Below are 14,840 nucleotides of genomic sequence, written 5' to 3' on the forward strand. Positions count from 1 at the left end.
CCATCGACCGACTTTTCCTGTTATTCCTTTAGCGCGCATTTTGTGCGCTATTACGCCATGGTCACACTTGTCGTAGGCTTTTGCAAAGTCTGTATATATTACATCTGTATTCTTTTTGTCTTCTAGTGCATTTAGGACCTTGTCGTAGTGATCCAGTAGCTGAGACAGACAGGAGCGACCTGTTCTAAACCCATGTTGCCCTGGGTTGTGTAACTGATGGGTTTCTAGATGGGTGGTGATCTTGCTTCTTAGGACCCTTTCAAAGATTTTTATGATATGGGATGTTAGTGCTATTGGTCTGTAGTTCTTTGCTGTTGCTTTACTGCCCCCTTTGTGGAGTGGGGCTATGTCTGTTGTTTTTAGTAACTGAGGGACGACCCCCGTGTCCATGCTCCCTCTCCATAGGATGGAAAAGGCTCGTGATAGGGGCTTCTTGCAGTTCTTGATGAACACAGAGTTCCATGAGTCTGGCCCTGGGGCAGAGTGCATGGGCATGTCATTTATCGCCTGTTCGAAGTCATTTGGCGTCAGGATAACATCGGATAGGCTTGTGTTAATCAAATTTTGTGGCTCTCTCATAAAAAATTCATTTTGATCTTCGACTCTCAGTCTGGTTAGCGGCTTGCTAAAAACTGAGTCATATGAGTATAGTGTCAGTGTCAGCAGTATAGTGTCAGTGTCAGCAGTATAGTGTCAGTGTCAGCAGTATAGTGTCAGTGTCAGGAGTATAGTGTCAGTGTCAGCAGTATAGTGTCAGTGTCAACAGTATACAGTGTCAGTGTCAGCAGTATACAGTGTCAGTGTCAGCAGTATAGTGTCAACAGTATACAGTGTCATTGTCAGCAGTATAGTGTCAGTGTCAGCAGTATAGTGTCAGTGTCAGCAGTATAGTGTCAGTGTCAGCAGTATAGTGTCAGTGTCAGCAGTATAGTGTCAGTGTCAACAGTATACAGTGTCAGTGTCAGCAGTATACAGTGTCAGTGTCAGCAGTATAGTGTCAGTGTCAGCAGTATACAGTGTCAGTGTCAGCAGTATACAGTGTCAGTGTCAGCAGTATAGTGTCAGTGTCAGCAGTATACAGTGTCAGCAGTATAGTGTCAGCAGTATACAGTGTCAGTGTCAGCAGTATACAGTGTCAGTGTCAGCAGTATAGTGTCAGTGTCAGCAGTATACAGTGTCAGCAGTATAGTGTCAGCAGTATACAGTGTCAGTGTCAGCAGTATAGTGTCAGTGTCAGCAGTATAGTGTCAGTGTCAGCAGTATAGTGTCAGTGTCAGCAGTATACAGTGTCAGTGTCAGCAGTATAGTGTCAGTGTCAGCAGTATAGTGTCAGTGTCAGCAGTATAGTGTCAGTGTCAGCAGTATAGTGTCAGTGTCAGCAGTATAGTGTCAGTGTCAGCAGTATAGTGTCAGTGTCAGCAGTATAGTGTCAGTGTCAGCAGTATAGTGTCAGTGTCAGCAGTATAGTGTCAGTGTCAGCAGTATAGTGTCAGTGTCAGCAGTATAGTGTCAGTGTCAGCAGTATAGTGTCAGTGTCAGCAGTATACAGTGTCAGCAGTATAGTGTCAGTGTCAGCAGTATAGTGTCAGTGTCAGCAGTATAGTGTCAGTGTCAGCAGTATACAGTGTCAGCAGTATAGTGTCAGTGTCAGCAGTATAGTGTCAGTGTCAGCAGTATACAGTGTCAGCAGTATAGTGTCAGTGTCAGCAGTATAGTGTCAGTGTCAGCAGTATAGTGTCAGTGTCAGCAGTATACAGTGTCAGCAGTATAGTGTCAGTGTCAGCAGTATAGTGTCAGTGTCAGCAGTATACAAGGTGGGGTCACACCCGCGTCATGAAGGTAAACAAACAAATGGTGGCAGAGTTGCCAGCTACATTTTGATTTTTGTCTTAATTAGGTATTGTGTACGTAACACACAACATTCATACAATTTTTTCGAGGACACACAAGTGTTATTGGCACATTGAATGACAAATTATGTAGAGTTAAGTTAGAATAACTTAATAAAGCCAAACAAAGTGAGTGCCTCCCACCGTTCATTCTCAAGGAAGACTTCTTTTTGTCTACATTACTCCGTAAGTAAACTATAATGGAACGAACCGTACAGTCTCGTACAACAATGTATTATATCGTACATGGTGTATTAATGAAGGTGACATGTTATTTATGAGCGTGTGTGAGTAATTAAAGCTCATAATAACTGATTGTTTGTGATCAGCTCCATCCACATTCTTCAGGATATTCCTCCGCCTGCATTCTCTATTTTACAAAATAATATTTAATGAGGAGTTTGAGAGAAATATATGGCAATAAATTGATAAATCTTGAGATAAGCCGTGATAAGAGATGGTTTTATGGGTGACAAATACTGTGGAAATGAGAGTGTAATAAGAGATACTAGTTGGTGGCGGGGTAGGAGCAGCAGGTCGTGGCGGTGCTGCGGTTGTTGTGTTGGGAAAGTGAAAATGGTGAACCGTGTGGTGGCACTGACTGCCATGTCTCGTATTTCCTCGCTCAGTGGCCGTTACCGCGTGTTTGTGCTAATGTGAAGTGATAAGCAGTGATGTGCGAGTGTCAGTGAAGCGCCCCGTTGTGCTAAGTCGAGATGGGGAACTGTTTCAGTAGCAGTAGAGGGTCGGGGAAGAAAGAGACCAACTCGGATAGCAGGAGTATTCCCCCGCCTAATAATCTATTCACAGAGCAGGTACGTCTCCTGACGCTCTTGGTTGACGCTCATATTAAGTGTGACCTCGAGGGTTTGCTGCTTTGGTTTGCTAGTTAGTATCCGCCTAGGCGTTGAATGTCTGAAGTTGAAAAGTGAGAGTGAGGTCCACGCCCCAACCTGACCCAGGCGTTACAGGGACCATTCTTGGTCTCATGGGGACCATCCTTAAATTTGACGAGTTCAGAGAGCTGTTTCATTCCTGGAGCCCGGCCTTGGGCCAGGCTCGTCCTTGGTCTGGGAGGGACTCTGATGGGACTGGGAATGACTGATGGGCCTGGGAGGGATTCCTGCTGTGTTGGAGGGACTCCTGCTGTGTGTTGGAGGGACTCCTGCTGTGTGGGAGGGAACCCCGCTGTGTGTTGGAGGGACTCCTGCTGTGTGTGGGAGGGAACCCCGCTGTGTGTTGGAGGGACTCCTGCTGTGTGTTGGAGGGACTCCTGCTGTGTGTGGGAGGGAACCCCACTGTGTGTTGGAGGGACTCCTGCTGTGTGTTGGAGGGACTCCTGCTGTGTGTTGGAGGGACTCCTGCTGTGTGAGGGAGGGGACCCCGCTGTGTGTTGGAGGGATTCCTGCTGTGTGTTGGAGGGACTCCTGCTGTGTGTTGGAGGGACTTCTGTGTGTGGGAGGGAACCCCGCTGTGTGTTGGAGGGACTCCTGCTGTGTGTTGGAGGGACTCCTGCTGTGTGTTGGAGGGACTCCTGCTGTGTGTGGGAGGGACCCCCCCGCTGTGTGTTGGAGGGACTCCTGCTGTGTGTTGGAGGGACTCATGCTGTGTGTTGGAGGGACTCCTGCTGTGTGTTGGAGGGACTCCTGCTGTGTGTTGGAGGGACTCCTGCTGTGTGTTGGAGGGACTCATGCTGTGTGTTGGAGGGACTCCTGCTGTGTGTGGGAGGGACTCCTGCTGTGTGTGGGAGGGAACCCTGCTGTGTGTTGGAGGGACTCCTGCTGTGTGTGGGAGGGACTCCTGCTGTGTGTTGGAGGGACTCCTGTGTGTGGGAGGGAACCCCACTGTGTGTTGGAGGGACTCCTGCTGTGTGTGGGAGGGACTCCTGCTGTGTGTTGGAGGGAACCCCGCTGTGTGTTGGAGGGACTCCTGCTGTGTGTGGGAGGGAACCCCGCTGTGTGTTGGAGGGACTCCTGCTGTGTGTTGGAGGGACCCCTGCTGTGTGTGGGAGGGACTCCTGCTGTGTGTTGGAGGGACTCCTGCTGTGTTGGAGGGACTCCTGCTGTGTGTGGGAGGGAACCCCGCTGTGTGTGGGAGGGACTCCTGCTGTGTGTTGGAGGGAACCCCGCTGTGTGTGGGAGGGACTCCTGCTGTGTGTGGGAGGGACTCCTGCTGTGTGTGGGAGGGACCCCTGCTGTGTGTGGGAGGGAACCCTGCTGTGTGGGAGGGACCCCCTGCTGTGTGTGGGAGGGACCCCCTGCTGTGTGTGGGAGGGACCCCCTGCTGTGTGTTGGAGGGAACCCTGCTGTGTGTGGGAGGGATCCCTGCTGTGTGTGGGAGGGACCCCGTGCTGTGTTGGAGGGACTCCTGCTGTGTGTGGGAGGGACCCCCTGCTGTGTGTTGGAGGGACCCCCTGCTGTGTGTTGGAGGGACTCCTGCTGTGTGTGGGAGGGACCCCTGCTGTGTGTTGGAGGGACCCCTGCTGTGTGTGGGAGGGAGCCCTACTGTGTGGGAGGGAACCCTACTGTGTAGGAGGGAACCCTACTGTGTGTGGGAGGGACCCCCTGCTATGTGTGGGAGGGACCCCCTGCTGTGTGTGGGAGGGATCCCCTGCTGTGTGTGGGAGGGACCCCTGCTGTGTTGGAGGGACCCCTGCTGTGTTGGAGGGACCCCTGCTGTGTGTTGGAGGGACCCCCTGCTGTGTGTGGGAGGGACCCCTGTTGTGTGTGGGAGGGACCCCTGTTGTGTGTGGGAGGGAACCCTGCTGTGTGTGGGAGGGACTCCTGCTGTGTATGGGAGGGACCCCCTGCTGTGTGTGGGAGGGACCCCCTGCTGTGTGTGGGAGGGACCCCCTGCTGTGTGTTGGAGGGATCCCTGCTGTGTGTTGGAGGAATCCCTGCTGTGTGTGGGAGGGACCCCCTGCTGTGTGTTGGAGGGACTCCTGCTGTGTGTGGGAGGGATCCCTGCTGTGTGTGGGAGGGAACCCCACTGTGTGTGGGAGGGACTCCTGCTGTGTGTGGGAGGGACTCCTGCTGTGTTGGAGGGACCCCTGCTGTGTGTGGGAGGGAACCCCGCTGTGTGTGGGAGGGACTCCTGCTGTGTGTGGGAGGGACCCCCTGCTGTGTGTGGGAGGGACCCCCTGCTGTGTGTTGGAGGGACCCCTGCTGTGTGTTGGAGTTAACCCTGCTGTGTGTTGGAGGAATCCCTGCTGTGTGTGGGAGGGACCCCCTGCTGTGTGTTGGAGGGACTCCTGCTGTGTGTGGGAGGGACCCCTGCTGTGTGTGGGAGGGACCCCTGCTGTGTGTTGGAGGGACCCCCTGCTGTGTGTGAGAGGGACGCTGCTGGGTTTAGGAGGGGGGTCTTGCTTGGCATACTTGTAGTCCTGATAAGTATACGTACTGGGAATTCTGCTAGACATACTGGGGATCCTACTAGGACCCCAGTGGAAATAAGTCATTGTCTGACTTGTTTTGGGTTATCCTAGGTAATTTACACATGTTAAAGTATGTTTGATAATTGTACTTGTGTGTACCTGTACCTAAATGAAACTTAGATACACACTGGAGCTATTGCTAGGTTTACTGGAATTGTTACTAGGCATAGTGGGATGATACCCTTGTGGGTTTAATGCTTAGTTTTGATTGTAATTGACATATTGGGGCTGTTGCTAGGCATACTGGGGCTGTTGCTTAGTTTGGGAGGAACCCTACTGAAATGAGTGTTTATACACACATGCATATTAATACTGTACCAGAGTTCTGCCAAGTAGTATATTGTAAATAAAAAAGGCATAATACTGTGACTGGAGCAATACACAAATAACCTGCACATTTAAGACTAAAAGTTATGACATTGTTTTGGTCTGACTTGGACCATTTACTAGTAGTGCTGTAGTTGGTAAACTAATGTTAAACAGGTTGCAGTATTGTGCTAGGGACGAATGAAGCAAGAATTGCCAAGATATTTTAGGAAAACATTCAGGAACAAGATACTGTACTGATAAAAACACTGGAGTTGGTCATCAGAGACAGTAGCAAGAGGCATTAACTTAGCTGAAGTACAAGAAATAGAGGAAGTAATACAAATTGCATGTGCAGATATCATTACAATAACAAAAGACTTAATTCAACCTAATAAACAGGGACAAACCTTTCGATTGTCATTTACAGCTGTCACTCCCTACAAAAGCAAAAGACTTGGCAGGAGATGCAACATTCCCCCAGTGAAAAGCAGGGGTGCCATGAGTACACTAAGGGACAACAGTGTCAGGGGCCCAAGACTGTTCATCTACCTCCCATCATACATAAGGAGGATTACCAATAGACCCCTGGCTATCTTCAAGAAAGCACTGAACAGGCACCTAAATTCAGTGCCTGATCAGCCGAGCTGTGGTTCATACATCAGTTTATGTGCAGCCAGCAGTAACAGCCTGGTTGATCAGGCCCTGATCCACCACAAGGTCTGGTCACAGACTGTGCTGTGGGGGCATTGGTCCCTGAAACCCTCTCCAGGTATACAGTAATATCAATTATTCAGCTCTGAAAGAGTCAGCAAGACGAGGAGCAAAATTGCGGTGTACTTTATATTACAGAAAATTTAAACTTGCATCATATAAGATGTGAAGCTGGAAAGGACTGACTTGTAATTTTTTTTTGGCTGCATTCTTCTCAGAGAGCATGAAAAGCTAATCTTAAGTGTCATCTATAGATCTCAAAACCAGATGATCATGGTAAACCTACATGGGGTAAAATTCCTAAGGCATTTAGATACAAAAAAATGTAATTTTAATGGGAGATTTTTAACTTTAGAAACATCAATTGCAGCATGTTTTCAGAAAATGTAGAATCTAGCAATCTTCTAGAAATACCTCAGGACCACTTTTTAAAACAGTTTGACAGAACCAACAAAAGGAAATATCCTGTTTGGCTTAGCTCTGGCAAACGCAGAATCTCTGATTAATAATCTTGAGGTTTATGATGAGTCCGTCCAAGATAACAGTGACAAAGTTTATTTAAAAAAAACATACCACAGATGGGGATAGAACACGCGATCAGAGAGTCAAAACTCCATACCATCGCGTTAGCCACTGGGCCAGCTAGTGACAAAGTTTATTTCCTTGTAAAGCTTACAATGTGTGGTTTACATGTTATAAAGCATTAATTACAAAGAAGGCCACTAGCATGCCTAGGCATTTCAGGCCTCCTGGCCGATGGTCTGACCAATCAGCTGTTGGTGATAGCTGAACAGTCCAATATAAGTACCACAGCCTGGCTGATCAGGCACTGACTTGAGAAGCTTGTGCAGTTCTTTCTTGAAGACAGGCAGGGGTCTGTAAAAAGGGAGAATGTTGAAAAGTCTTGGTCTCTTCACACATATTGGGTTTTCCTTAGTGTACTTACAGCACCCCTGCTCTTCATTTGGGGGTATTTTGCACCATCTGCCAAGCCTCTTACTTTTATGGAGAATGATTTGTATGTGGAGATTTGGGACCAATCCTAGAATTTTTTCAGGTGTATATAGTTACACATTTTGGGTCCCCTTATTTGTATGGCATTGTTACAATGATCTAGATATAACAGATCATGTAGTTTTCTTGGGTAATGCAAGTTTGATCCCAAGTTGAAAAGAAACTTTAGTTTTAATTCCATAAATTAGATTTTTTAGGCTATTCTTTGATTAAATAGAACATGAAGCTGGTAGTATGTATTTTTTACATACATGTATACATATGGAAAAGTAAATTCCTACTACATTTAATTTCTTTGGTAATTAATATAAAATGTTTTCTAACAAATCAGTACAATACAAATCTTATGATTTGGTACGTGTGTGTACATGTATGTGCAAATACATACACACATATGTACACAGTATACTATTTATTTTTTTAACAGATTTTACCAGTAAGTCAGTGGAAGACCTCGGTCAGATGACCAAATGCTCCACTGAGTGGATAAACATAGGACTAAGGGCTAAGACCCTCATTAAAAGTTTTCTCATTTCTCCTGACAAACAATTCTCCAATCCATTGCCAACAAATTTAAAGTTTGAAGCAGCTCTTGAGGTTTGGTTAGATTAGATATGTACATAATTATAAGGTCAGGTATTTACTGCTGATATGTGGGGGGAAATAAATGGGATTAAATCTGGAGTATCTGAGAGAGTTAGAGCAAAGGAAGGGGTAGCAGTAATGTTAAATGATCAGTTATGGAAGGAGAAAAGAGAATATGAATGTGTAAATTCAAGAATTATGTGGATTAAAGTAAAGGTTGGATGCGAGAAGTGGGTCATAATAAGCGTGTATGCACCTGGAGAAGAGAGGAATGCAGAGGAGAGAGAGAGATTTTGGGAGATGTTAAGTGAATGTATAGGAGCCTTTGAACCAAGTGAGAGAGTAATTGTGGTAGGGGACTTGAATGCTAAAGTAGGAGAAACTTTTAGAGAGGGTGTGGTAGGTAAGTTTGGGGTGCCAGGTGTAAATGATAATGGGAGCCCTTTGATTGAACTTTGTATAGAAAGGGGTTTAGTTATAGGTAATACATATTTTAAGAAAAAGAGGATAAATAAGTATACACGATATGATGTAGGGCGAAATGACAGTAGTTTGTTGGATTATGTATTGGTAGATAAAAGACTGTTGAGTAGACTTCAGGATGTACATGTTTATAGAGGGGCCACAGATATATCAGATCATTTTCTAGTTGTAGCTACACTGAGAGTAAAAGGTAGATGGGATACAAGGAGAATAGAAGCATCAGGGAAGAGAGAGGTGAAGGTTTATAAACTAAAAGAGGAGGCAGTTAGGGTAAGATATAAACAGCTATTGGAGGATAGATGGGCTAATGAGAGCATAGGCAATGGGGTCGAAGAGGTATGGGATAGGTTTAAAAATGTAGTGTTAGAGTGTTCAGCAGAAGTTTGTGGTTACAGGAAAGTGGGTGCAGGAGGGAAGAGGAGCGATTGGTGGAATGATGATGTAAAGAGAGTAGTAAGGGAGAAAAAGTTAGCATATGAGAAGTTTTTACAAAGTAGAAGTGATGCAAGGAGGGAAGAGTATATGGAGAAAAAGAGAGAAGTTAAGAGAGTGGTGAAGCAATGTAAAAAGAGAGCAAATGAGAGAGTGGGTGAGATGTTATCAACAAATTTTGTTGAAAATAAGAAAAAGTTTTGGAGTGAGATTAACAAGTTAAGAAAGCCTAGAGAACAAATGGATTTGGCAGTTAAAAATAGGAGAGGAGAGTTATTAAATGGAGAGGTAGAGGTATTGGGAAGATGGAAGGAATATTTTGAGGAATTGTTAAATGTTGATGAAGATAGGGAAGCTGTGATTTCGTGTATAGGGCAAGGAGGAATAACATCTTGTAGGAGTGAGGAAGAGCCAGTTGTGAGTGTGGGGGAAGTTTCGTGAGGCAGTAGGTAAAATGAAAGGGGGTAAGGCAGCCGGGATTGATGGGATAAAGATAGAAATGTTAAAAGCAGGTGGGGATATAGTTTTGGAGTGGTTGGTGCAATTATTTAATAAATGTATGGAAGAGGGTAAGGTACCTAGGGATTGGCAGAGAGCATGCATAGTTCCTTTGTATAAAGGCAAAGGGGATAAAAGAGAGTGCAAAAATTATAGGGGGATAAGTCTGTTGAGTGTACCTGGTAAAGTGTATGGTAGAGTTATAATTGAAAGAATTAAGAGTACGACGGAGAATAGGATAGCAGATGAACAAGGAGGCTTTAGGAAAGGTAGGGGGTGTGTGGACCAGGTGTTTACAGTGAAACATATAAGTGAACAGTATTTAGATAAGGCTAAAGAGGTCTTTGTGGCATTTATGGATTTGGAAAAGGCGTATGACAGGGTGGATAGGGGGGCAATGTGGCAGATGTTGCAAGTGTATGGTGTAGGAGGTAGGTTACTGAAAGCAGTGAAGAGTTTTTACGAGGATAGTGAGGCTCAAGTTAGAGTATGTAGGAAAGAGGGAAATTTTTTCCCAGTAAAAGTAGGCCTTAGACAAGGATGTGTGATGTCACCGTGGTTGTTTAATATATTTATAGATGGGGTTGTAAGAGAAGTAAATGCGAGGGTCTTGGCAAGAGGCGTGGAGTTAAAAGATAAAGAATCACACACAAAGTGGGAGTTGTCACAGCTGCTCTTTGCTGATGACACTGTGCTCTTGGGAGATTCTGAAGAGAAGTTGCAGAGATTGGTGGATGAATTTGGTAGGGTGTGCAAAAGAAGAAAATTAAAGGTGAATACAGGAAAGAGTAAGGTTATGAGGATAACAAAAAGATTAGGTGATGAAAGATTGAATATCAGATTGGAGGGAGAGAGTATGGAGGAGGTGAACGTATTCAGATATTTGGGAGTGGACGTGTCAGCGGATGGGTCTATGAAAGATGAGGTGAATCATAGAATTGATGAGGGAAAAAGAGTGAGTGGTGCACTTAGGAGTCTGTGGAGACAAAGAACTTTGTCCTTGGAGGCAAAGAGGGGAATGTATGAGAGTATAGTTTTACCAACGCTCTTATATGGGTGTGAAGCGTGGGTGATGAATGTTGCAGCGAGGAGAAGGCTGGAGGCAGTGGAGATGTCATGTCTGAGGGCAATGTGTGGTGTGAATATAATGCAGAGAATTCGTAGTTTGGAAGTTAGGAGGAGGTGCGGGATTACCAAAACTGTTGTCCAGAGGGCTGAGGAAGGGTTGTTGAGGTGGTTCGGACATGTAGAGAGAATGGAGCGAAACAGAATGACTTCAAGAGTGTATCAGTCTGTAGTGGAAGGAAGGCGGGGTAGGGGTCGGCCTAGGAAGGGTTGGAGGGAGGGGGTAAAGGAGGTTTTGTGTGCGAGGGGCTTGGACTTCCAGCAGGCATGCGTGAGCGTGTTTGATAGGAGTGAATGGAGACAAATGGTTTTTAATACTTGACGTGCTGTTGGAGTGTGAGCAAAGTAACATTTATGAAGGGATTCAGGGAAACCGGCAGGCCGGACTTGAGTCCTGGAGATGGGAAGTACAGTGCCTGCACTCTGAAGGAGGGGTGTTAATGTTGCAGTTTAAAAACTGTAGTGTAAAGCACCCTTCTGGCAAGACAGTGATGGAGTGAATGATGGTGAAAGTTTTTCTTTTTCGGGCCACCCTGCCTTGGTGGGAATCGGCCGGTGTGATAATAAAAAAAAAAAAAAAATGTAAAAGGTAGAAAGTTTTGTATGTACCAGTAATTACAGTACTGTATACTATAAGTAGTGCATTTTTTCTTTAAAATTATATCCACATATTCCTTTTGTTGCTGGTTGCAAAAACCTTTGCTGTAGTTTTCCTTATTTAGTTGCTTGCTTGCAGTTTAGAGGGGCCTCTGAACTTTAGTATCTATGTATCCCTGGCAAGACAGTGATAGAGTGAATGATGGTGAAAATGTTTCTTTCTCGGGTCACCTTGCCTCTGTGAGAGATGGCCAGTTTGTTTAAAAAAAAAAAATGAAGCATTCTAACCAGGGCACCTAGAAACTAAATATTGTAAATCTTAACTGGATGTAAAAAAAAAATAAAGACCTAGGAGTTCTGTGTAGCAGAAATCTAAAGCTAAGACAGTAGTGAGTAACTGCTCATAATGAAGCTCATAGACTTTTTGACTAAATGTCAAAAACTCTAAATAATAGAGATCCCAAGTTTATACTTTAACTTTATATATTGTTGGCAAAGCCTCATTTAGATTATGCTGTTCCATTCTGGTCTCCATATTACAGAATGAACATAAATGTGCTGGAAGACATAGAGAAGAATGAGAAAGTTAATCTCATAGTATGTATGAGAAACTAATACAAAGCTTGGCTCACACATAGGTGTATTATAGAGTAAGAGAATGCTTAGATATTTTAAATGTGTACAATTAATTTGCTGATACTGTGTCTGTAGTTCATTATGAAAGTAAAACAAATGTTTTTTTTTCTTTCCAGGTCCAATCCCCACCACTGACTGGCCCCACAATCAGTGACCCCACCGGTGCCACACGGGGTACCACAGACAATCAGGCCCTTGGTGGTCGGCCAATGAATGGCCTTAACCCAACTTTACCTTCACTGCCAGACCCTGAGGGTACTGCAGCTACGTCTAAAATATTTGTGGCACTTTATGACTATGATGCTAGAACAGACGAGGACTTAAGTTTCCGTAAAGGAGAACATTTAGAAATTCTTAATGATACACAAGGGGATTGGTGGTTCGCAAGATCGAAAGCCACGAAACAAGATGGCTACATTCCCTCAAATTACGTGGCTAAACTAAAAAGTATAGAAGCTGAACCGTAAGTGTCTTAAATAATTGTGCATATTTTGTATTTGGCCCAGGGCCAGGCTGCAGGAGTAGGAAAATTCTCAAAATCCATCAAAGGTTTATCAAAGGTAGAAATTTAATCTTGGCTCATAAATGCAACAGTTGTTTATATTATATGATACTACAAGACACATTTGTTTGCCTCACTAATGAAATGGCATGTAACAGAATTAGCACTATGGTGACTGCTCAGGATCTAGTTGATACAACACTACCTCCAGTTATAACATATGGAAAAGCCTCCCCTTAGTACAGTGGCTGGTGTGTGTGATTCTCTTTATGCCTACAAGAGCAGGACTATTCTTCCATCTTCAGTAAACAGGCCGGCTGTGAGGGTAGGAAAACTCTGGAAACAGGTTACAGGTATATCACAAATATATTAATTCATCTTATAATTGTTTTAATATCTAATGTTCTTTACTGAAGGTTCAAAGAGAGAGGGCAGTGTTAGTTTTGCAGTGATCACCATTGAGTTACTTATGGAGTCCTCTGGGTACTGCAGAGCTCCATGTAGTCCTCACTGCTCCTGATAGCCAGCATATGTGGATCAAAGCTCACTGTCTACTCAGACTTGTGTGCTCTGTATGCCCTGGCCCAATATGCTTCTATTCACCCTGTGGTCCAAAAGATGCAGGAATGGTTATTCCATTTCCACACATTGCACAAGGATGCGGAGTTCTGTTGGTTCCCTGCCCATGTTGATAGCCTGGGACTGAACAGGCAGATGACCAAAGTCAAATCACTTAATCAGTTTTTATTTAAAATACCTCAACTCTTTTTTTTTTTTTTTTGTTGGTTTCCCTGTATGAGCATTACTGGTTCAATATTTTTACTGAATTTTATTACTTAAATTAATCATTATCTATAGTTATTGAATTTACAGTGCTACATGTCACCTAATGTAAACTGCTTGGCAGGACTTTTAACTATTTTCATTTTTCTTGTTGTCAAGTTCATACTAAATTTTCACTCTCCTTTGATATACCTTTGATGGGTTTCTCAAGTTTTTCTACTTTAAAGGTCCAGCCTCAGGCCAGGCTCATCTGGTGCTTTTCTGGTCACCTAGGCAGTTGCTGTTGATGGCCTGCTGGCCTACATAACCATCACAGCCTGGTTGATTTGGCACTTGGTGAAGATACTTGTCCTGTTTCATCTTGAAGGTTTCTACACTTGTCCCTGTAGTGTTTCTAATGTCTTTAGTGAGCTGACAAATAGTCCGGTGCCACATGTTGGTACAATGTTCTCTTAGTGTGCTTTTTACTTGGTTTATTTTACACTTCCTCCCATATCTCTCCTTATCTTATGGCAGTGCAGATTTGGGACTAGGCCCTGTAGTAATTTCCATGTACAGTGGAACCTGGGTTTTTGTTTGCCCTGGTTTTCGTCAAATTTGGTTTTCGATGACTTTTTTTGTCAAATTTTTGTCCCAGTTTTCATTCATCACCTCAGTCTTCATCAAAGTTGACAGTGGTCCGCTATACTGAGCGTGTCCTCCCGCACCCACGCAAAACACCCCATGCGTCAGTCAGTCTGGCTTTGTTTCTTGTCGGTAGAGGGTGGTAGTGATGGTGGTAGAGGGTGATAGTGGCTGTGATGGAGGCAGAGGGTAGTAGTGATTATGCTAGAGGATGTTAGTGATGGTGGTAGAGATAACCTCTCCTCCCTCTCCCTTCCTCGCTGTCTGCTATACGCCAACAAGAGTTTTCAATAAAGGTAACAGTGATGTTATATGTTCATTTATCCATTTCATTAGTCCTTTATATTTATTTTTCATTGTTTTCTGTATGTAGAACTATAGTTATTCTCTATAAAATGTATTTTTTGTTAACACTTTTGGGTGTCTGAAACGGATTAATTGGATTTACATTATTTCTTATGGGAAATATTGCTTCTTGTTTCGTCAAATTCGGTTTGCGTCAGACTTTCTGGAATGAATTAATGACAAAAACCGAGGTTCCACTGTATATATTATCGTGTATCTCTCTCCATCTCTAAAATACGTGTTTAGGACTTCAAGGTGTTCCCAGTAATTGAAATAGTTTATTGGCCCTGTGGGCTGTAAATGATCTCAGTCTGTTTCTACTTCGATATACATCCTGACCTGAAATACTCTAAATGAGAGAGCACAAGGGATTTCAAATGTCACCATTCTTACTGTTTACCATGTTTTGAAAGTTCTCATTATCCACCCTGTCATTTTCCTGGCTGTCATGACATTTGCTTTATTGTGTTCTTTGAAAGAAAGCTCAGGTGACACAATTACTCTCAAATCTTTCATGCTGTTTGATGAACCTCTTGGGTTTTGTAAACAGTGACCCTTATCAGTTCTTTTTCCATATCTAAGCAGCTGGAACTTATCACTACTGAATGTCATGTTGTTCTCCACTGCCTACTGGAAAACCCAGCTTATATCTTTCTGCAATTTTTGTCTTTTCTGCTGAAGTGATTTTTCATGCATATTTTAGTGTCGTAGGGGTTCGAAAGGAGATATGATGGTTGAAGATAAACACACTTGTGGATGGTAACACTATATATTGTCAGACTGTGATGAGAGGTGGGAGCCCAGGCCTGCCATGTTCTGCCTGCTTCTGTGTCTATCCGTGGAGTGAGGACGAGGCAGCTCGTCTCACTCACTC

The 14,840-nt window shown here is 44.2% G+C and overlaps 1 protein-coding gene across 1 annotated transcript in view; it reads left to right on the forward strand.

Annotated features, from left to right (window-relative positions):
• The first annotated feature begins 2,429 nt into the window (after positions 1-2,429).
• The window catches only part of LOC128701612 (Tyrosine-protein kinase Src42A), a 91,155-nt gene continuing 78,744 nt past the window's right edge, over positions 2,430-14,840 (forward strand). The window contains exons 1-2 of the mRNA XM_053795431.2: positions 2,430-2,704; positions 11,829-12,175. Coding sequence (XP_053651406.1) covers positions 2,606-2,704; positions 11,829-12,175 — 446 coding nt within the window. The 5' untranslated portion in view covers positions 2,430-2,605. The remainder of the gene's footprint in view (positions 2,705-11,828; positions 12,176-14,840) is intronic.

This window comes from Cherax quadricarinatus, chromosome 37 (assembly GCF_038502225.1).
Source record: "Cherax quadricarinatus isolate ZL_2023a chromosome 37, ASM3850222v1, whole genome shotgun sequence".
NCBI classification, from domain to species: Eukaryota; Metazoa; Arthropoda; class Malacostraca; order Decapoda; family Parastacidae; genus Cherax; species Cherax quadricarinatus.